This window comes from Solanum dulcamara, chromosome 11 (assembly GCF_947179165.1).
Source record: "Solanum dulcamara chromosome 11, daSolDulc1.2, whole genome shotgun sequence".
Classification (NCBI taxonomy): domain Eukaryota; kingdom Viridiplantae; phylum Streptophyta; class Magnoliopsida; order Solanales; family Solanaceae; genus Solanum; species Solanum dulcamara.
The window spans coordinates 40576505-40599007 of NC_077247.1; the positions used below are offsets into that span (position 1 = coordinate 40576505).

The 22503-nt window shown below is 34.5% G+C and overlaps 2 protein-coding genes across 2 annotated transcripts; one reads left to right on the forward strand and one right to left on the reverse strand.

The window, feature by feature from the left end:
* The first annotated feature begins 14447 nt into the window (after positions 1 to 14447).
* On the forward strand, positions 14448 to 15525 carry LOC129873310 (uncharacterized protein At5g19025-like). Its single transcript, XM_055948380.1, has one exon. It carries the CDS (start codon positions 14741 to 14743, stop codon positions 15395 to 15397), a length of 657 nt encoding a protein of 218 aa, XP_055804355.1. The 5' UTR covers positions 14448 to 14740; the 3' UTR covers positions 15398 to 15525.
* Positions 15526 to 21174: 5649 nt separating this feature from the next.
* Positions 21175 to 22218, reverse strand: LOC129872572 (uncharacterized). The gene has a single exon (XM_055947529.1). It carries the CDS (start codon positions 21895 to 21897, stop codon positions 21175 to 21177), a length of 723 nt encoding a protein of 240 aa, XP_055803504.1. The 5' UTR covers positions 21898 to 22218.
* Between the last annotated feature and the right edge of the window lie 285 nt (positions 22219 to 22503).

Below are 22503 nucleotides of genomic sequence, written 5' to 3' on the forward strand. Positions count from 1 at the left end.
CATATGACTCCAATCAAATCAAATTATGCAAATCACATATCATGTAGTCACATTAGACTCCAATCCATTTCACCTCAAACATCATCATCAACATACATCTTCATCAATCATTCTACCCATGTTAAATAATCACCATTCACATCATCATCAAACATCATCATTCACATCATCATCAAACATCGTCATTCACATTATTATCAAATATTTTACTCCAAAATTCTTATTTAATTCTATATTCCATTTATAGAAACAAAAATGACATTCTAGCTCTACCAAGGTTTCGTTATTTTTATGCCATTCACATTTATAACTATCTCAATTCATTCTTTTCATTCCAATCAATACATATACACAAAACCCATCAATCTCAACGTCAAGACAATTATGAAAAAAGAAATCTCATCTTGGGTTCATGTGAACGAATACATGAATTCATACTCTCAACAAAACTCAACTCAAGAACACCATCAATACATATGAATTTATAGATAAAAAATTATTTGTAGTCAATATGTAGCTACAATTTATGAAATAAATATGAAAGATAATTATTCTATAATTCAAGTCATGAAAATCATCAATCAATTAATAATATATAAAAAAATATATTCTATAGTTTAGGAAAAAATCAAGAAAATCCTCATAGAAGTTTCAAACCTTTCACAATCTTCATCTAACACATTTATGGGGCATATGGAAGAACTCAATCCATATTTTAGGTTAGCCGTACATACCTTGCTTGAAGATCATCTCACCGGAAACCAAGACTTGACTTGAAGATCTTGAATCCTTGAGCTTGAGGGCAATTTGTTGGAGATAATTTGAGAGAGAAGAGGAAGTTTAGGGTTTTGGAGAGGCAAAAGACTGAAAAATTATGGTCCAAACATTACAAGTTAGGGTATATATATTTAGGAAAAATGTCCAAATTGCCCTTCATCAAAATCTGGAAAATTGGGCAAAAATCCTGTTGGCACTATAGTGGCGTATCGCGCTACTGCAGCGCCAAACCAAAATGGGCTTAAAACCCCGCACACCTAATAGTGGTGCGTCGCGCCAAGGACCAAACTACTGAGGTTGTTTTCTGGCGCTATAGGGGCGCCGGGCGCCACTGGGGCACCAAGCCTGAAATTTTTGCAGTGATCGCCCAGGCCTAAAATTTTTGTAGTACTATTTTGATAAAGGGTCATAACTTTTGACTCCGAACTTCAAAAATTGCAATTGAAATGGCGTTAGAAAGAAGACTTAAAAACCTTTAATTTGGTAGGTCATGGGCTACCTAGTTCGTTATATTAAAGAAGATATGGTCGTTGAAAGTTGACCCTTATACGAACTCATTCGGAAACTCAGTCGAGACTAATTTTTTGGACTCGACTTGGTGTTAGAGATGTCTTATGACCCTAAACCACATCTAATACCTTTCAAATACTTAAGAATTAATCCTAACTCATATATAAAATTACAAGTCATTCGATTTGAGTCCACACACATGTGAAGAAATGTTTGAGTCTTTGCGAAAAAAATTCCGAAGTGTTACATTATCTCCCCCTTGAGATAATTCGTCCTCGAATGAAGATCAAGCAAAGCTGGAATCGAGGAATGAATAACAATAGAGACTCATTTAAATCAATCAATCAACCAAATCAAGAATTCTAAACAATCAACTATTCCGACTCAAAAATAGCCAAATCAGTTCAAGTCAAGAGTAGGGACATTTCCTTCATCATTCTCATCATTACGCACGAATAGAATATCGAAACTATATCAATTAAATCATTCAAACATCTAGATTATCAACCGTCAAACTCCAATTCATGAGTGACATTCCCAATCCTCTCCATAATTTTGTAAGACCAATATATCGGTGCCCAAGCTGACTATTTTTTACCTACCAAAATAATGAATCTGCCCGAGCTGATTCCTAAAATTTTAAAGCCTTTATGGAATAAGCCAAAATAGGTTGGGCTGGCCAATATTGACAACTCTAGTTGGGATAATCCTCTCTTTATGCATAAATCAAAATATTGCGCATACTGAAGTGCATGAATATACGTTCCTAAATAACAACTCACTTCATCTTTTTCTTTGCCCTTGTTCGCATACTGGAATTCTATTAGCACATGATTACAAGTTGTTTTTCAAAGTCAAAAAAGGGAAAAGGGAAAAGTAGGAAGAAAAAAAAGGTTGAAAAAGTAAAAGGAAGGTAAGTAGGCAGTTTTTGTTAAAATTGGATTGCTAGCACGCGTTTTCCTCCTAATATGAAAACGCATAAAATTCTTTTACGTGTTTTCATTCTCCTATAAATAGAGGGCATCTTGCCCTCATTTAAATCATCCTAGAAAGAGAGAGTCAGAATACAAAGAGAGTTATACACCAAGATAAATATTGTAGCCTTGAGTGTCCTTTTTAGTGAGTTGTTCCTTTTACAAGAGATGAGTGTTAATTGTTATTTTATCCTTATTTTGAGAGAAGTGTACTCCATATTTGAATAGTAAAATCTTTCTACCCCGTGGTTTTTCTCCTCTATCTATTTGAGGGATTTTTCACGTAAAATTCTCATTTCCAATTTATTTTCATTATTTTCATCATATCAAACTTTAGTTGTGGTGTTTACTCTCTCCAACAGTGGTATCAGAGCCTTCGGTTATTCTGTCTATTTTATGCGAAGGTATTATCTGTGAATAGTAAATTTTTGTGAATAGTAAAATTTGACGAAAAGTACTATTTACGTGAATAGGAAATTTCGATGACGGTACAGTTTGTCACGATTGTTCATAAAAATATTCAGAAATAATCTAAAAGAGTGTAAAGAAAATAACAATGTCGAGTACAACAAAATTTGACGTTGAAAAATTCAACGAGACTAATTTCTCATTGTGAAAAATAAAAATAAAAGCAATATTGAGAAAAGATAATTGCTTAATTGCAATTGAAGGCAGGCCTATAGACTTTACTGATGATAGCAAGTGAAATGACATAGACAGCAACACAGTTGCTGATCTACACTTAGCACTAGCTGATCAAGTGTTGTCTAGTGTGGCTGAAAAACGGACTGCGAAGGAAATATGGGATACTCTTACAGGATTGTATGAGGCCAAGTCTTTGCATAATAAAATCTTCTTAAAAAGAAGATTGTATACTCTTCGAATGACAGAGTCCATGTCACTTACTGAACACATCAATACTTTGAATACTCTGTTTTTGCAACTTACACCAATGAGTTGCAAAATAAAGGGGACTGAACGTGCGGAGCTTCTACTTCAAAGTCTGCCTGACTCGTATGATCAACTCATCATCAACTTGACGAACAATACAGACAGTCTAGTTTTCGATGAAATTGCAGCCACTGTCTTAGAAGAAGAAAATCGGTGCAAAAATAAAAAAGATAGACAAGCAAGTTCGCAGCAAGCTGAAGCTTTGATGATGGTGAGAGGAAGACCAATGGAACGTGGCCTCAGTGGGAGTCACAATCATTGTAGATCTCAATCAAGAAGTAAAAAGAATATCAACTGCTATAACTTTGACAAGAAAGGACACTTCAAGAAAGATTGTCGATTCAAAAAAAAGAGTGAACACCCTAAGCCATCAAATGCTTAAGGGAATGTTGCATGTACCTAGGATGATGGAGTTATTTTATTTAGTGATGCAATATCAAATAATGAATGCAGAGAACGTTTCATTGATGTATGGATCATCGACACAGGAGCAACATGGCACATGACTTTCTGGAGAGAATGGTTCCATCAGTATAATCCTATATCAGGAGGGTCTGTATTCATGGGAGACGATCATGCTTTGGATGTTATTGGTATTGGGTCCATCAAAATAAAAATGTATGATGGCACGATACGCACCATCCAGGAGGAGCGAAATATTTCATGTCATTTATCGACAATTACTCTAGGAGAAGTTGGGTGTATCCATCAAGAAAAAGGCATATGTTTTTCTAGTTTTCAAACAGTTCAAAGCGCGGGTGGAACTTGAATCTGAGAAAAAGATCAAGTGTTTGAGGACAGATAATTGAGGACAATACACTGGTGATGAATTTGATAACTTCTATAAATAAGAAGGTATTAAACGGCAGTTCACGATGGCATATACTCCACAACAAAATGGAGTAGAAAAGCGGATGAACAGAACCTTATTGGAATGAACAAGAGCTATGTTGACAACTACAGGGTTGGAAAAATAATTCTGGGAAGAAGTAGTCAAAATCGCATGTTATGTGATCAATCGGTCACAATCAACCACAATTGATCTGAAAACGCCAATGGAGATGTGGACAGGAAAACCAGCTGATTATTCTCGCTTACATATATTCGAAAGTCCTGCTTATGTTATGTACAACACCCAAGAAAAATCAAAGTTAGATCCAAAATCCAGGGAATGCATTTTCTTAGGGTATGCTGATGGAGTCAAGGGGTATCGCATGTGGGATCCCACTGCCCGCAAGGTGGTAATCAACAAGAATGTTGTATTTGTTGAAAATAAGATACAAGAAAAAAAGGTAGTATTTCAAAAGAAAAATCAGAGACTACTACAGTTAAAGTTGAAGAAATAGAAGAAGTTTCAGTTTCTTCTGAAGCAGCACCAGATCACGAAGAAGAAGAGCAAGCTAAGATCGAAACTCCACAAGTTCGAAGGTCAACTAGGGAGAGAAGAGAACTATCTTGGCACTCAGATTATTCTATGAAGAGCAATATTACATACTGTCTATTAACAGAAGATGGAGAGCCTTCAACTTTTCATGAGGCTATGAAAGACCAAAAATCATCTCTATGGATGGCAGCAATGCAAGAAGAAATTGAAGCTCTTCATAAAAATAAAATATGAGATCTTGTTCAATTACCATAAGAAAGGAAGGCCATTGGAAATAAATGGGTCTACAAGATCAAGCGCAATGGTAATGATCAAGTGGTGAAGTATCGTGCAAGATTGGTGGTGAAAGGATTCGCTCAGAAAGAAGGTATAGACTTCAATGAGATATTTTCTCCAATGGTTCGGCTCACAATAATTCGAGTGGTCCTGGCGATGTGTGCTACATTTGATTTGTACTTGGAGCAGTTAGATGTCAAAACTGCATTTGTTCATGAAGAACTTGAAGAAGAAATTTACATGCTCCAACCAGAAGGTTTTAAAGAATAGAGAAAAGAGAACTTGGTTTGCAGGTTGAACAAATCTCTATATGGTATCAAACAGGCGCCGAGATGTTGGTACAAGAGATTTAATTCCTTCATTATAAGCCTTGGATACAACAGACATAGTTCAGATCCTTGTGTTTATTACAAGATATTTGGTGATGAAGATTTTGTTATTTTGCTGTTGTATGTTGGTGACATGTTGGTAGCAGGCCCCAACAAAGATCGTCTTACAAATTTAAAGGCACAGTTGGCTAGGAAGTTTGAAATGAAGGACTTAGGACTAACAAATAAGATTCTAGGGATGCAAATTCACCGAGACAAAAATAATAGGAAGATTTGGTTTTCTCAAAAGAACTACTTGAAGAAAATCTTGAGACGCTTCAAGATGCAAGATTGTAAGTCAATTTCTATCCCACTTACTATTAATTTTAAGTTATCCTCAAGTATGAGTCATAGCAATGAAGTAGAGAGGATGAAGATGTGTCGAGTATCGTATGCATCAACAATGGGAAGTTTAATGTTCGTCATGGTATGTACAAGACCTGACATTGCACAAGCAGTGGGAGTGGTTAGTCGATACATGGCTAATCCTGGTAGAGAGCATTGGAATACTGTTAAGAGGATCATGAGATATATCAAGGGTACCTCAGATGTTACAATGTGTTATAGATGATCAGACTTTACTGTTAAAGGTTATGTAGATTCAGATTATGCAGGTGATCTTGATAAAAGCAAGTCCACCACATGTTATATGTTTACTCTTGCTGGAGGAGTTGTAAGCTGGGTTTCAAAATTGTAATCTATCATGGCTACATCTACGACTGAAGCAGAATATGTAGCAGCTACACAAGCTAGCAAAGAAGCAATATGAATGCAGATGTTACTGGAGGATCTCGGGCACAAACAAGAGAAGGTTGCTCTATTTTGTGACAGTCAGAGTGCTTTGCATCTTGCAAAGAATCTGGCATTTCATTCAAGGACAAAGCACATACGAGTTCAGTATCACTTTGTCTGTGAGAAGATGGAAGAAGGCAGTGTGAAATTTACACTGATGACAACCTAGCAGATATGTTTATGAAGCCGATCAATAGTAATAAGTTCATATGGTGTCGATCTTCTATTGGCCTAGCAGAAACGTAACATTGCAGTAGTTGGGTAGAAAGGATGGTGTGAAAACTTAATTGATTCTCAATTAAATTTTCAAGTGGGAGAATGCAAGTTGTTTTTCAAAGTCAAAAAAGGTATACAACTTTCCCCTTTATAACGGCCTTTGAACGCTATCACACTATTAAAAATAGGTATACAACACTATTAGGGCCGTTTTGACATTAAAACATCAAATTCAGAGACTGATCAATTTTAGAGTCAAAATCGAAAATGAGGAACCCACTTTGATAATTCTGGAATTAACTCCGTAAAAAAGTCCCAAACGCTATTCCAAACTTATGTTCCAAAAAGGAACACAATTTGGTGCTCGAATCAGTCCCAATATAGGCATGCATCAAAATTCACCAACATGCTCAAAATACAACAATGGTAGTAGCAAAAGGAGAGATTTCCCTCAAATAAAGGTTCTATAGCTAATTCCGACCACACTATAACGCCCCTTTCAAAAAACCCCATACTTTAGCCTTTTGAATTGCCCAAATCACCTTTAAAATGAGGGAGAAATCGTGTTTGAATATGTGATCACTAACTGAAAATTTTGGACTTAAAATAATTTACAGGCTACGCAAAAGCGACCTTCGAAGTTTGCTTAAGCGACCCCCACTAAGAGGTGGGCTTCGATTTAGTGACATCAGGTCACATAAGTGCCCACAGACCTGTCTCTTAAGTGACACCTGCCATGTAGGGTCTGGTCGCTTTAGCGACTAAGAGTCGCATAAGTGATAGCACTAGAAACAACTAGTGCAAAATGAGATTTGGCAAGTCCAAGTCTTCAAAGGGGCGCTCGGGATTTGTTTGAAACCTTGTGCGCGCAAACGAGCCACGCTTCCCCACCAAATTCGATGTTTTGAACTTAATGACGCATTCGAAATTCTAATACGAGGTCATTTTAGCAAAAAGTGAATTCCACACCTCAGTGCCATTTTAAGCCAAATTTCACAATGGGCCTCAAAATTAGACCGAAAGCCTCGGAAAGCGCATGAAGGATCGTTCTGTACCAAACTAGACATTCCAGAACTGGCCGCATTGATGTAATTTTTATCCGAGTGCATTTTTCAAGAATATTGACCAACGTCAATCTTAGGCAAAATTTCAAAGGCTAAAGCGCCAAATGACCTCAAACTCGCACCGATTGCCTCTATACTCGTGCAGACCATGCTATTAGTCTAATTTGGCCATTCTGAAGCTGATGGAACAGTCAGAATTCCACTCTGAGTTCGTTTACCTGATGTTATGACCGAGGTCAATTTTTAAAGTTATAAAAATTCTAAAACAGAAAAACAGGCCTAAAACCCAAAGGAACGACCAGACGACCGAACAATCGGTGCTAGTAAGTCATAAATGACTTGGGGTCAATACAGGAATGCTCTAAACAACGAAAAGGAGGCATTACGGCAAAAATGACCTGAAGGGTCATTAGATCATTAACATTAAAAAGTGTTAAAACAGACTAATTAAGATTTAGGGTAAATGTTGTGCATATGATTTAGGAATATGTTTGTGTATTAGAGTTAAGTTTTATACACCATTAATAAAAATAATTTTTTACACCATCAAGTCATCGAAGGAATATTTATAAGATAAGCCTTATTAAAATATGTGATATATGTAATCTTTAAAGTAAATATATTATCTCATATGACAGATCGAATCATACGTTTTTTAAAGAAGAATAAAAAATCCACACAAAACCCCACAACTCTTGGTCGTAATAAAGCTCCATCATCATTCAACTACCCGGGAAGGAAATGTTGCAAAGGAACATACGATCAACTTTTAAAATAATTATTTGTTATTATTTCCTCCATCCATCTATATTTATTCATATTTGACTTAATAATTGGCACACCCTTTAACAAATAATAAATAGAGGGGTAATATCCTATTAATTATTATAAGTAATCGTTTAGTGGTTCCAAATAGATTTTGAGAAAAACTTAAAAAATTCTTGAGAATTAGTGTTTGTCGATATAATTTGTCATTACTTGGCAAATATATTTGACAAAAATTCCAAGTTCTCAAGTTCTAGAAAAAACTAGAATTTGGGAATTTGAGAAGTTTTAAAAATTTAAAAATTATCTCAAACTTTTATATTTTATAAAAATATCCATCATTTATTAATTCTAACTAAATATTTATCTACCAACTTACTCCATCACTTCGTCTTCTCAGTCATCTGATCTAGAAATGAAAATTTGTCGGGAAAAAATTATTCGTAAAATGTGAAAAGATTTTATAAAAGAACAATTTTTTATTACCTCCCCCGAAAAAGAATACTTTGAGTGACAATATTGGAAAAAAATAATAATTTATTTTTAATTCGATTAATATATTGCTCTTGCCAATATTGTTATTTTGTTGTTGTTGTTATCAATTATGTTACAATTTTTTGTTAACGGAACATGTTCATTATAAATGATAACATAAACTTATGGGTATTTTAAATAATTTTTAAAACTTACAGGTACAAAATAATATATTTTTGAAACTTCACCAAAACTTGAAAAAATTTGTGGTCAAACGCATGGTTAAATTTTACCAAAACTTCAAACAAGAATAACTTGCCAAGAATATTTGGGAACTTGAGGCCTCTATTCTATATTAACTGAATTTCAGGTTTTTTTTCCCCATTGTTCATAATAATTGAATTATTCAAAGTTAAAGATGGATGCAAGAATTTTTTTCTATGTTTGCCCTTTCTTATAATGAAGTTTGATATTTTTTAGGAGATAAATTGTACTACTTATAAAATTATATTTATGATTTCACAAATGATAATAGTGGAAAATATGATTTAAATTATGTCATTGAATGTTTTTTCTAATAAGTGTGCATTGCCTCACAAATTCAGTTAATATAGAATAAAAAGAATAGTACTTAATAGCAAAGATAAAATCAACATAAAATAATAAATTATTTTTTGATTTTCTAAATTAAATAAGTAAATTAAATAATTATTTTTAGTTTATTGGACAAGTAAAAGATGCAATACTTTCTATTCATTTGAGTTGAAACTTTTAATCAGTCCCTTAATTTTATGGTTATAGACAAAAAGGACATCATTACTACTAGAGTCAGTTTCAAGAATGGGTAAGAAACAGATTACTCTAGAGCATGCTCCTCCAAACAAATACATGAAGACCCAGATAGCAGGCAATGTTGTCTTTTTTATAATTAATATTAAATAAGAATAGTCCTATTGATATCATAGTATCAGAAATATACCCATTGCAATTATAGTATGCCCCAAGTGAAAAAAAATAAAATGATAGTCATGTGACTAGTTTTATTTCTCTACTATAAATTTTAAATATTTTTTTTTAAAAATACAGTAATAATTAATATAATACCTATAATTAATGTTATGGAAAAATATGAAATAAAAAATTATTTTTCTTGATATATCAAAAATAATAAATAAAAATAAAAACTATTTTAAAAGAATAAACAAATAAAAGTAAAAAAAAGGTACTTTTAGGTTTAGCTTAAGGAAAAACTTGCATTTGTAAAAGTCCATATAATCCATATTAGGCCTATTGTCACGGACTTAGACTTCAACTAAGACTTCCATGCGGCACTCAACAACTTATTCACAACTCTTTCACGATCTTGTAGGCTCAAGTAAGCCTTTTCAAACTAGATCGCTAAGAGAAAGCTAGATAGAAGGACACAAGAGAGTTTTTAAGAAGACTTTTGTATTGCTTGGAAGATTGTTTGCTTTGCTTGATAGTAGCACAAATGGATGACCCTTCCTATTTATACAACTTATTAGGAGCTAAAATGCAAATAATAATTTTTATGCAAGTCCTTCTATATTTATAAGTAAGTCCCTCTTCTAGAGCTCTCTATATACCTAGAGCATTCTAAGTTTTTCAAGAACTCTCTTAGGCATTCTAGAGTCTTCTATTAACCTCTCCACAACTCTAGATTCTTCCCTCTTAAAGATGATGAAGTGATGGTTTATGACATTCTCTCCCCCCCAATGTAGCGATGACCGCGTCACATTGCTGCTACAAGAACTCTCAGATTTTGTCTTTAAACTACCACAAGTCTTTGTACTGTTCCCATGTTACCTCTTTCGGAGATTATCCCTTCCAGTGGATGAGGAACATGGCAGTGGCCCATTGTCTTTGTTTTTGCTTAGCTCGATAGTCGATAATGGACTCGATGTCTCAGTCATGATAGACGGTGATTGTAATAGGCGTCCGACTCGATTGTCCTCGATTAGGATCATTTTTGTCCTCATGATATGGCTTGAGGATACAGACATAAAAGACGGAATGAACCATGATATGCGGTGGTAGCTCCAACTTGTATGAGATCTTGTCTACCTTGGTAATGATCTATACTTTCGTACTAAGTTTTGGTGTACTCCTCATAATGCCTTGAATTGTCTTGGATTGAACTTTACCAAGACCATGTCTTCAACTTTGTAGCTTATAGGATGATGCTTGCAGTCGACAAATTTCTTCATCTTCTTTGTTGCCTTATCTAAGAAGGACTTGGAAATGTCAAGGTGCTCTTTAAATCCCTTGTCCATATGATAGGCCCCCAAACTCTTACCCTCAAATGCGGTCGGCAGTGAATGTGGAGTTTGCGAACTACTGGCTTGTGGATAACTTGAATGGTTTCCTCTCGGCGGCCTCGCTCTGCTGCAAGTTATATGAGAATTGGGCTATATTCAGTAGTCTTGCATAGTCTTTCTGATAAACGCTCACAAAGTGCTTTAGGTAGAACTCCAACAAGGCATTGACTCGATTCTTTTGGCCATCCATATGCGGGTTGAAAATGGTGGAGAAGTGCAACCCCGTGCCAAGAATCTCAAACAACTCTCTCCAAAACTTCCCTGTGAAGCGTGGGTCTCGGTTGCTAATGATATGCCTCGAAAATTCCCAATACTTCACCATATTTTTGAAGAATAACTTGGCAAACTTCTTAGCGGTACAACCTGCTGTGGCGGGCATGAAGCTAACATATTTTGAGAATCTGTCCATCACGATCGTAATCATCCCATATCCGTTGGACTTCGGCAAGCAAGTTATGAAGTCCGTAGTCACACTTTCACATGGATGCTTTGCTACAGGTAATGGCTCAAAGAGTCCTCCTGATTGTTGCTGCTTGACTTTGTCTTTTTGGCACACAAGACAAGTCTGCACATAGCACTCTATATCTTTTCGCATGTGCGACTAATAGTAGATCGCCTTGATCAATGCTCTCATACGACGCTGCTTTGGGTATCTAGCCCACAATGTGTCATGGCTCTCTTTCATGATCTGCCGCCTAATGGTTCTAAGCTTTGTCACATAGATCTTCCGCCTGGCTTTGAGTATTAGTCCATTTTCTATCCAGAAACACATTGTCTTACCTTGAGCGGTTAGCTCCATAAGTTGCTTTTCTTTCGGATCATGTTGCAAGTTATCCTTGATAGTGTCTTGAATGTCAGAGTGGCTGTAGTGATGGCAGCAAGCTCGGACTGTCTACTCAAGGCATCAACCACAACATTGCTCTTGTTTGGCTTGTACTCCAGTTCATAGTCGAATCCAGCTCAGAAATTTTGTCACGTAGCTTACTTTGGTGTGAGCTTCTTCTGTAACTGGAAGTAGTTAATGGCCACATTGTCGGTGTTGACCTATAAAATTGGAGCCAGGTAGTCTCCACATCCGTAGGCAATGGACAATGGCTGCCATGTCCTTTTCTTGGATAGTAAACCATTGTTCTGTCTCATTCAGCTTGCGGCTTTTGAATGCAACGGGGTGTCTGTCTTGCATCAATACTTCCTCAATGGCAAAGTCTAGTGTGTACCTCGAACATCTTGAAGAATTCGGGCAGCGCTAGGACTGGCTCTTCTGATATGGCGGCCTTGAGGTCTTCAAACGCCTTCTTGCAATGCTCGCCCTAAATCCACGACTTATTTTTCTTCAATAATTCTGTTAGTGGAGAGGCCTTGGTGAAATATCCACTTATCGACCTGCAGTAATACTTAGCAAGTCCATGGAAATATCTAAGTTCGGTTACCTTTATAAGCGCCTCCCACTCTTTGATAGCCCGAACCTTTGCCTTATCCATTCGTAACCGGCCTTGGCTAATAACGTGTCCTAAGAAGTGCACCTTATGTTGGGCAAATTCTCACTCAGAGGCGGAGCTATGTGCAGGTTAGGGGGTTCATTTGGACCTCGTTCGCCAAAAAATTACATTGTATATACAAGGTGAAATTTTGATTTTATAAGTATATATATTATAATGAACCCCCTTAATATTAATGAAAATTGTAGCTCAATGCCTAAGAGGGTTCAAAGTTTGACAAAACATCTCGGGTTCGAGTCTTGTGCAAAGCATTATTTTTCCTCCATTTTCTTTTCTTTGAAAAGTCTCAATAAAAGGCTGAAATGGGCTTAGCTTCTGAGCTCATAATCTCAAGATTCCTAACCCAACCAAAAAAGATTGTTTTGGAATTCAACGTGACACTTTTTTTTTATATAATTAAAAATCATTGAATGTGACACTTTATTCTTTATGTTTTTCATTATTTTTTTCTTTTTTTCTCAGTTTGCCTTTGTTTAATTTATAAGGCACATTCTTTATATTTTATTCTTCTTATTTCTATTGCTCGTTTTGTTTCTACATAACTCCTTTTCCATAAATTAACTCAAAGAAAATAAAAAAAAATTGTTATTAAACTTAAAATTGAGTTTGAATTTTTTTAAATATAAAATAAGATAAATTAAATTTAATGAAATGAATAAATTTAAAAGTCATCAATATCTTTTAACAATAACTATTTATTTAAATTTTATGTCTTTAATTTCATAGTATTTTCTTCCTATTTTTTTTTCAATTCTATTCTAAATATATGGAAACTAAACTATACTTATTTAAGTTATTCTTCATTTCATTTTCTTTTTATAAATGACTAACCTAGTAAATGGAATTAAATAAACTAAAAAATTGAATGTCATTTATTTATCTTCTTAATATGTATTATAATATTACTAATCAATTCTTACACATTTTCAAAGAATCTTGATGGTTTTCAAAGTAACATATGATTGAATGGACACTAACTCAGAATTTAAAAAAAATTCAAAATAAAGTAGAACACTGCAAAATAAAAGAAAAAAAATACAAAAAATTTAAGAAGGCTTGATGAAGCAGGCTAAAAGTCGGAAGAACCTTAAAATGTCATGACAAGCCAAGTTAAATTTAGTAGGTTAAGATCAATATTTTCCTTCCCCATTTCACTCTATTTTTAATCTTGTTATTTTCATGTGTTTGCTTCTTTTTACTTTGAACCCCCTTCATATATATCTTGGCTCCGCCACTGCTCGCACTTATCCCACTTGACGTAGAGCTAATTCTCCCGTAGGACTTGGAACACTTCTTCAAATTCTCCACATGCTCCTTCAATGTGCTGTTATATATGACTAGGTCATCTAAGTATACTACCACAAACTGATCTAAGTAGGGGTGGAAGATCTTGTTCATTAGTGTGCAAAAAGTGGCAGGTGTGTTGGTTAAGCTGAAAGGCATCACCAACCACTCATAAGCACCATATCTTGTTACACACGTCGTCTTCAACTCATCTCCCTTCGCTATGCACACTTGGTAGTAGCCCTTTGAGATCCACCTTGGTGAAGTATTTGGCTTGTCCAAGTCTGTCAAACAAGTATGTGATGAGAAGGATGGGATACTTATTCTTTATCGTTACATTATTGAGCGCCCAGTAGTCTATGCATAGGCATAACGGCCCATCTTTCTTCTTTTGGAATAACTTTATACCTAAAAAGATTTGAATCCAAAATTCCTAATAAAAAATAAAAATACTTACCACTTTACGTCTATCACAATCCTTGTTGATCACCCTTCAACTTCAAATTTGCACAAACAATAAGTTTGAAAAAATCAAGCAACTAAACACTTTTTTCTTAGGGCAATAGTAAAACTTTTCCGATTATTATTATTATTTATATTTTTTGCAAAAAGCTTTCCCAAAATCTCTTTTTTTCCAAAGAGATCCAAATCAAGTAAAAAATAAATAATTGTTGTTGTAATATAAAAGTAACGTGTGGGACCAAGTTGGCCCATTTGTCCATCTAGCCCAAATAGATAGGACAAAAAGGAAAATATCCTTGGCGTGTAGTAATTGTTCAATACAAGAAATGAACCCTTTCATACGAAGGAACCTTACTACACGCTTTTGTGATACGAAGTGCTAAAAATGGTTAACTATTGACTTCTTAAAAATCTTCCTTGCCGTCTTTGCTACCCCAAGTACCGTATCCCTTCTGTAAAAAAATTCAGTCTTTTCCCTCCCTTTTATGAATCTTGAATTCAATCTTCTGTGAGTTTTTATTGATTGGGTTGATCTGGATTGTGGAATTTCTGTTGATTTAAGTTAAAGATTGGATTTTTTTTCAGTTTCTTGATTCAACCCCCAAATGGTCTGTTGTGAAAGCTCAATACTGCCAGTTGACCAAGAAATAACAGTGGCCAAATCCCAGCAATTGGGGAAAATCAATCAAACGCAAAAGAAAAAGAACATGCCCAATTCCAAGAATCATTCTTGTCAGCAATCTCGTTATGCTTTGATTGATGTAATGATTTTGATTGCTGTAATTGGTGCTTGTGGGGTTCTGTTGTATCCTTCTGTTAATCTTTTGGTGAATGAAATATCTGAATTTCTCAGATTAATCAGTTCTGAGGTGAAAGAGGAGATTTTTGAAGCTCCAGTTTTATACATCTGTTTAGGACTTAGTATTTTATTTGCTGGAATAGCTCTTTGTGCAGTTGCAGTATGTACTGGCAGGAGATGTGGGAAACCAGGTTGTCGGGGGCTTAAGAAGGCTGCTGAATTTGATATTCAATTAGAGACAGAAGATTGTGTTAAGAACTCAAATCCTACACCAAAAGATGGAGTCAATAAGAAGGGATTATTCGAGTTGCCTCGCGATCATCATAAAGAATTGGAAGCTGAGCTTAAAAGGATGGCACCTCCTAATGGGAGAGCTGTTCTGATATTTCGAGGGAGATGTGGATGCTCTGTAGGTACAATGGAAGTGCCTGGACCCAAAAAGACCCGAAAGATTAAGAAATAGGAGTAATGTTGTTATCTGTAAAAACATATTTTATACTGAAGTAGACATAATGATCAGATAATATAAGAAGATACTATTTCCTTCAATAAATCAAATGGATTATATAGAAAAGCTATTTGTAGTTTGTATATTGGAATCATTTCTCTTGCTAGCCTTTTCATTTTAATTATGTCACTACTGTAGTAGTGGTATTTGCTTTATGTGTGTGATTAGTTTAACTACACTTAAAGTCTTCAAGGCTCCAGTATCAATCTTTTTCGAAGCTGCCACTGTTTGTTATCTAAATTTTGGTTGTTAGAACCTTTGTTATGGCTAAGAAAAGAAGTGAGACTTCAAATTGCAGCAACTAGACTTTAAGGTATGCTTCTTTCTTGAAATGTTTCAATATATTCCTACACTGTATTCTTGATCTAATATGCTAGCAAAATACTCTACAACTTTATATAGTGTGCCTTGATCCAAGAGTGCTAGTAACAACTTCTGCTACGTATGTAATTGCCAATTTTCCTGACAGAATTGTTTCTAACTCACGAGACAAAGGTTTAACTCTTGTTTTTCAATGAAAAGAATGTTTTAAACTGCTCAGCATTGTCATCTTAATCTGTAAGGTTCTTCAGCCTGTTTTCATGGCCACATCATTTCTTCTATGATGTCCGGACTTTCTGGGGATACTTCGATTAGTGTATGGCTTGTATACTTTGATACTTGTCCTTTCAATTATGTGAATACGAAGGTCAGCTCTTTGTGCACTCTGTTTGATTCTTTACCAGTATCTTTTGTGGTAAATTTTTGTGTTGTTTTTCCCTTCCCTTTTCAGCTCTTGAGAATGACGATCATGTTCGAAATTTTCCTTAAATATGGTTAGGGAACATATTTTCTTAAAAGGTTACGGTAAGTTTCCTAACAGAATTCATGTGGGGTGTCAATTGAGATTGGAAATATCTTTAGATTGCATTCTGACTTCAGCACTTTTTCTGCTAAAGAATTCACTTTACCATCACTGCAATGGACCACTCTGAACAACATAACACTTGTATATGCCAGTGCAACTATTTGACTTGATCTTGGTGTTGCTTAGTCTGCACTGAAAAGTGTCAGAACTTTGGAAGTTGGATGGGACAATCATACATATCAGCTAATTGATTGTCTCGTGAGTAAAGGCAGATCTAGGGTGAGTTCTGCAGGTTCAGCTTAATCCGTTAATCATACATATCAGCTAATTGATTGTCATTAAAATATTTTTTTTAATGACAAGGGAAACTCAGGGTAAAAGCCCCGCTTCTATGCAATAGCTCGCAAATCACACAAGAGAGGTAATCTGCACTAGGCAAGCTTGGTGCGATAAGCTCGACCCAAAAGGCAAACCCTTTGCTTTCACCGGCAAGGGATTTCGAACTTGAGACCTCCAACATGGAAGTCCCAAGTCCAAACCACTGGTCACCCCGAAGGGTGAAATATTTTCTTTAGAACAAAAAGTTTTAAGAATGATGAAAACGACTTTTCTAGTAGAAGTAGGGAAAACAATTTCTACGAGAAGCATTCTATATTGATTGTGTCCTCTCCACCCTCCAACATACATAATATTTACCCTCAATCCCCGTAGTCCCCATCCCCACCACCCCGCACCTCACAACCTCCCTCCCACCTCTAATAGTATTTGTCAAGATTACAAATGCTTTTAGAATAATATTTTTTTGGTTACGTATTGAACATAAGAAAATAAGTAAGAAATTCACTTCTTTTCTAGAAAACATTTTTCATGAAAAACATTTTCTTCCTAACGACATACACCCTCAGTGTCTCTAATAATCCACATGATGGTTCTGTTACTTCAGGTTGCAGAAGTTCACACTGTAAACTAGAATGCCATGGAGAGTCAGGGGAGTACCATTTCCCCTTGTACTAATAAATTGTACCATCAATTAGCTACATAAAACCTTGATTCTCAACTTCTAGTGTATGGGTACTTGGATTTTATGTATCAACAATTTCTTCCCATCTTTAAAGGGGTTCAAAACCGTAGTAATACAAGGGGTTTTATGGAATTTAGGCTCCATGCTGGAGTATCCTGATGGTAAAATTAATCAATGACTAAATTCGAACCAACTGAATATCCACTTGAAAGGTGGGGAAAAAAAAATCCACTTGAAACAACATAATTATTAGAATTGACAGTCTCATTAGTTATACGTAGATTAAAAATGTGTATCAAACAAAGTAATGCATCTTACCAAATGACCCTTAGTTCCTTTTATAGGTGATGGAATTATTAGCCGTTTGTACTCTCTGTTTCATATTACTTGATCCTTGTTGATTTGACACAGCGCTTAAAAATACTTTAAGTAGAAGTGTATTTTACTAAATTAACATTATTAATGATATTTTAAAATTTTAAATTTAACTAATACTACTTTATGCAGTTACTTAATACTAATAATAGTATGAAATTTTTTTTGCTAAAATAGATAAGTAAAATGAAATATCCATTTTTAGTATATGAGCCAACGAATCCATGGACGCCCTCCCGTTTCAGTGATTGATGGTATGATTATTTGTGCAGTGGTTGAAAGGAAGGAAATTTTCTAATGATTATTTTGGGAAGGAATATGATTATTAGGAAAGGGCAAAAAAGAGTTCCAAATGAGGGGTGGGTGTTTTGGTGGAATACAATTTGGAGGGACTAATTTTTTTTTCTTTGGGAAAAATACTGTTTGTTTCTTGTTTTGCTCAAAGAAGTACTCTTTTTTAATTAGTTGGACTCGTTATTAACGAACAAAAGATGAGAACTCCTATAGAAAATTTTTAAATAAATAATTACTTTATTCAGTATTTTACCACATCATTATATTTGAAACTCAAACATCAACCTTGAATCTTGATTTACTTTTAGAAGCAGAAATAGAATGAAATAAATAATTATGAGTTTATCTAGACTTTGATCGAAAAAGGAATATATTTTTTTTATATTTAACAAGGCATCGTCACATGTAAAATTTACGCATTCTATCTTCTTTTTCATAATTAGTATATATATATATATATATATATATCTTAGGTTTTAATAACAAAACAATCTCGCTTAAGATGTCTAAATAAGGAATAACATCAATAATATATGATTCTCTATGTATTTGACATTACAAACTTTCTATTTTGTTAATATATATGAGTTCATAACTAAATTACATCCTTTATAATGCACACTTGCCTTAAATTAACTAAATCCACTTCAGAGCGTACAATAGAAAAAATTCAAAAATAATGTAAATTTTAATTGATACATAAACAAAGAATAGTTGATGGGTTAATGTCTTTTTCTTTTAATTTGGACCAATTTTGTCATCTCTTCTTCTTTTCCTTCTTTTGTGTCAGTCATTTCTATATATTTTTAAACTAATGAATATGTTTTGGACACTACCATTCAAAAATACTCATAATTAGTTGTTTGTGTTCATATATTCTAAGTCATAAATAGGAGATATATTAATGTAGTGCAAAATAAAAAAAAATATATTAAATAATGAAAAGAAATAAATAAAGATAATTTAGTTAAACTATCCTAAACTTATTGCTTTTTCTAAACGGATATGCAAAACAAACATGATCAGTAAATTAGTCCAGAGGGAGTATGGTTGTATTATATTTATTTCAAATTAAATTCTTATAATATAATCCTATATAATTAGGATAGACACAAAAATAAACAAATAAATAATAACCAAATTAGCTGTTGTCAATGGTCATATTTTGAAATTTTGACTCATTACAACTCTAGCAGCAGTAACACATTAATCTAATTATTTTTTGTGTATGTTTATAACTCCGATATTCACACTAAATTCAAATCTCAATGAACTGTATCTCGTTAACATAGAACACAAACATCACTCCATCTCCTCCATCTATGTACTTCTTGCATTATCTCTTTCATATTCATCCTCTTCACCCACTAGCAATTATAACTTTCTTGTTTTCATTATTACTTACTATTACTAAGCAAATAATACTTTTAGCATTCTCAAAGCTATTGGGAAACAACGTAAATTCAAATTGATACACAGGCATAAATGATCAATATCTTTTTTTTACCTTTTAAATAGTCATTTGGTAAGCAACCAAACCGAAACTAATTAAGATCGTACAATCTTAGTACACATCAAATTTTTTATAGTAAAGACACCAAATATAATAAGACTATAACTGAGTTAATTGTTGTTAGTGACTATATCTTGAGCTTAGATTTATTGCTAAATTTAGCGGTTATCAACTTCATCACAATCTCAAGGAAAAGGGGAGATGAACAATCTCGTGATTGGAGGAAGTTGAAGAGTATCAAATTGAAGGTTGAACGCAATATTAGTTGGAAACTAAACAAGGTTGATTGTAGCTTTTGGAAGGATGATTGTATGGGTAATAAATCTATTTTATCTTACTTACCTCAGCTTCAAAGTCCAATAGGATCAAAGTCAGTGACTTTATTGAAGTACAGAGTTGGAATGTGAAGAAATTGAATATCATCCTGCCTGAAAGTACTGTTAATGCCATCATTTAAGTGAACATAAGAAAGAGGACTAAAAACACTCTATGGACGGCAATCTTTCCAATAAGAGTGTGTGGCAAATCATTTTATTAACCAAATATGGCATAACAAAATTACATTTAAAATTTCATTCCTCTTTTGGAGATTGTTGAAAAGGAAATTACCTTTAATGAAAATCTGACTAAATTTGGTAAACAAGTTTTAACTGTGTAAATGTTATAGTAACACTTACCGTGAATCTTTAGAGCATGTATTTGTGCAGGGAAATGTTGCAAGACAATTGTGGAGCTTCTTTGGATCACTACTAGGAAATAGGAATCAATGCTCTTATGCAGAATACTAGATGCACTATGTAGAATTGGTGGAGGATTAAACCTCTCAATGGGATACACAACATTCTACTTCACATAAATCTAAGCATGGTAAACTTGGAGATATGGAAAAGCTTAGAGAGAGTAATTGATAATTCAATTTATCAATGCACTCGTCTCACCTCTGTTATGAAAAATTGAAACATGTTTTTGTTTATAAACAAGTTGTTTGGAAGGCTCTAAATCAGCAAGGATGACAATGGCTTTCTAACATTGTTGAAGTTTAGAGTTCAATAGTGTTTAACATATATGCTTTTCAAAGACCTAACATAAATGGTGAATTCAGAGTCACAATTGTCATAACATACATGGATCAAGCAAATAGCAAGATCACTCACTGTCATAAGGAGAGGCTAACCAAATTATGAATAGCTTAGTTAAAGAGAAGTTATGAGCTTCTCACCTTGATAGATATCAACTTTCTAATAAGAAAGTAGGGAATGCAGTTCATTTGTTTGACCACATGAACTTTCATTTTATTGGTGTCAACTTTCTAATCAGACTCTAGGGGAATCTTAATAGGTCAGCTGATTAACGCATAAACAATGAGAGTTTGATTCCCCACCATATAATTCCTCTCCAATTTCCCTTTTCTACTCCCATTTTTTTATTTTATATAAAGGATATTAAAAAACATTCTACCATTTTAAAATAGCCATCAAAATGAAACTAATTAAAATTGCACAATATTTTGTACAATCATATCTTGAGCTTCAAATTCATCGCCATTTCCACCACCTCTAGTATTAGGTTCAGGTTCGAATAGATCGTCATCCTAATTAAAATTGCACAATAATTTGTAAAAACAACTTTTTATATTTAAGTTAACTAGAAGACGCCAAAAACAAATAAGGAAAATAACCAAATTAATTGTTGTCAATAACCATATCTTGAGCTGCGGATTCATCGTCATCTCCGCCATCTCCAGCTTCAGATTCATTGGCATCTCCGTCAGCTTCAAATACATCGCCATTTCCAGCACCTATCGACACATCATCGGAATGTCTATGCACTTCTGATATCGATACTATTAGACCTCTACTATCTGGCCTAACAACAACATCAAAAACAAACATCACTCTATCTTCCTCCATATCACTGTCACCATCATCATCACCTCTTTCATCGTCACCACTTTCTTCATCTTTTTTCTCACATTGTTCATCCACTGGCATCTTATACCTACAAATCGGACACGATCCATTTATTCCCAACCACTTGTCAATACAAATCGAATGAAAACGATGTTTACAAGGCATCTCCTTAGCTTCCTCACCACTTTCAAAATCCAACAAACAAATAGAGCAATCAATCCCTTCATCTAAAACCTTAACCATCGGCATCGCTTCAATGGAAGCTTTTGATGCAGGTAAAAGCCCTTCCAAAATAGGTGTTGCATTGATAGGACGATCTTCGAGGAAGGAGATTATGTTGTTCGTCGCATCCACCAGTACCACAATGTTACGTGTATGTTCTGGCTCCGGAGTAGAGGTGATGAATCGTAGAATATGAGGAAGAATCAATGATCTGGCTTCATCTAGGGTTAGCCCTTGCAGAGATGGCAGTAAGTACTCCGATCTCACCTCCATATCAAAGATATGTACTTATAGTTTACTTAACTCATTTTTTTTTATTGAAGGGCAATGTTTGTTTTATAGGCTGTAGTGATGGCTGTGTGAGATCGAGAAGGTTCTAGAACTTTGAGATTGGGGCCCATTTTGAGTCTCCATTAGGTCATATTAGCACAGTCTATGTTCATTTAAGGGGTAAATGCGTAAAAAATTCACGAGTTATGTTGTTTTATAAGTTGTATCGTTAGATGTGTGCGGATGGTTCTAGAACTTGAGACTGGGACCCACATTGAGGCTCAATTAGGTCGTATTCCTAGGTTCATCTAAGGGGTAAATGCGTAAAACATTCACGAGTCAAGTTATTTTATAAGTTGTATCGTTAGCTGTGTGCGGACGGTTTTAGAAGTTGAGACTGAAACCCACATTAAGGCTCGATGAGTTTGTATTAGCACCGCCTAGATTCATTTAAGGGGTAAATGCGTAAATAATTCACGAGTCACCTGTTTTATATGAAGGAAAAAGTATAACTAAATTGATTGTTGTCAATGACTATATCAAGAGCTTACGATTTATTGTTATCTTTAGCGGTTATCAACTTCATTAGAATCTCTTTTTACTCTTCTT

Bases quoted from the DNA above. Each gene is read 5' to 3' on its own strand.
- LOC129873310 (XM_055948380.1), top strand. From the start codon at position 14,741: ATGGTCTGTTGTGAAAGCTCAATACTGCCAGTTGACCAAGAAATAACA.
- LOC129872572 (XM_055947529.1), bottom strand. From the start codon at position 21,897: ATGGAGGTGAGATCGGAGTACTTACTGCCATCTCTGCAAGGGCTAACC.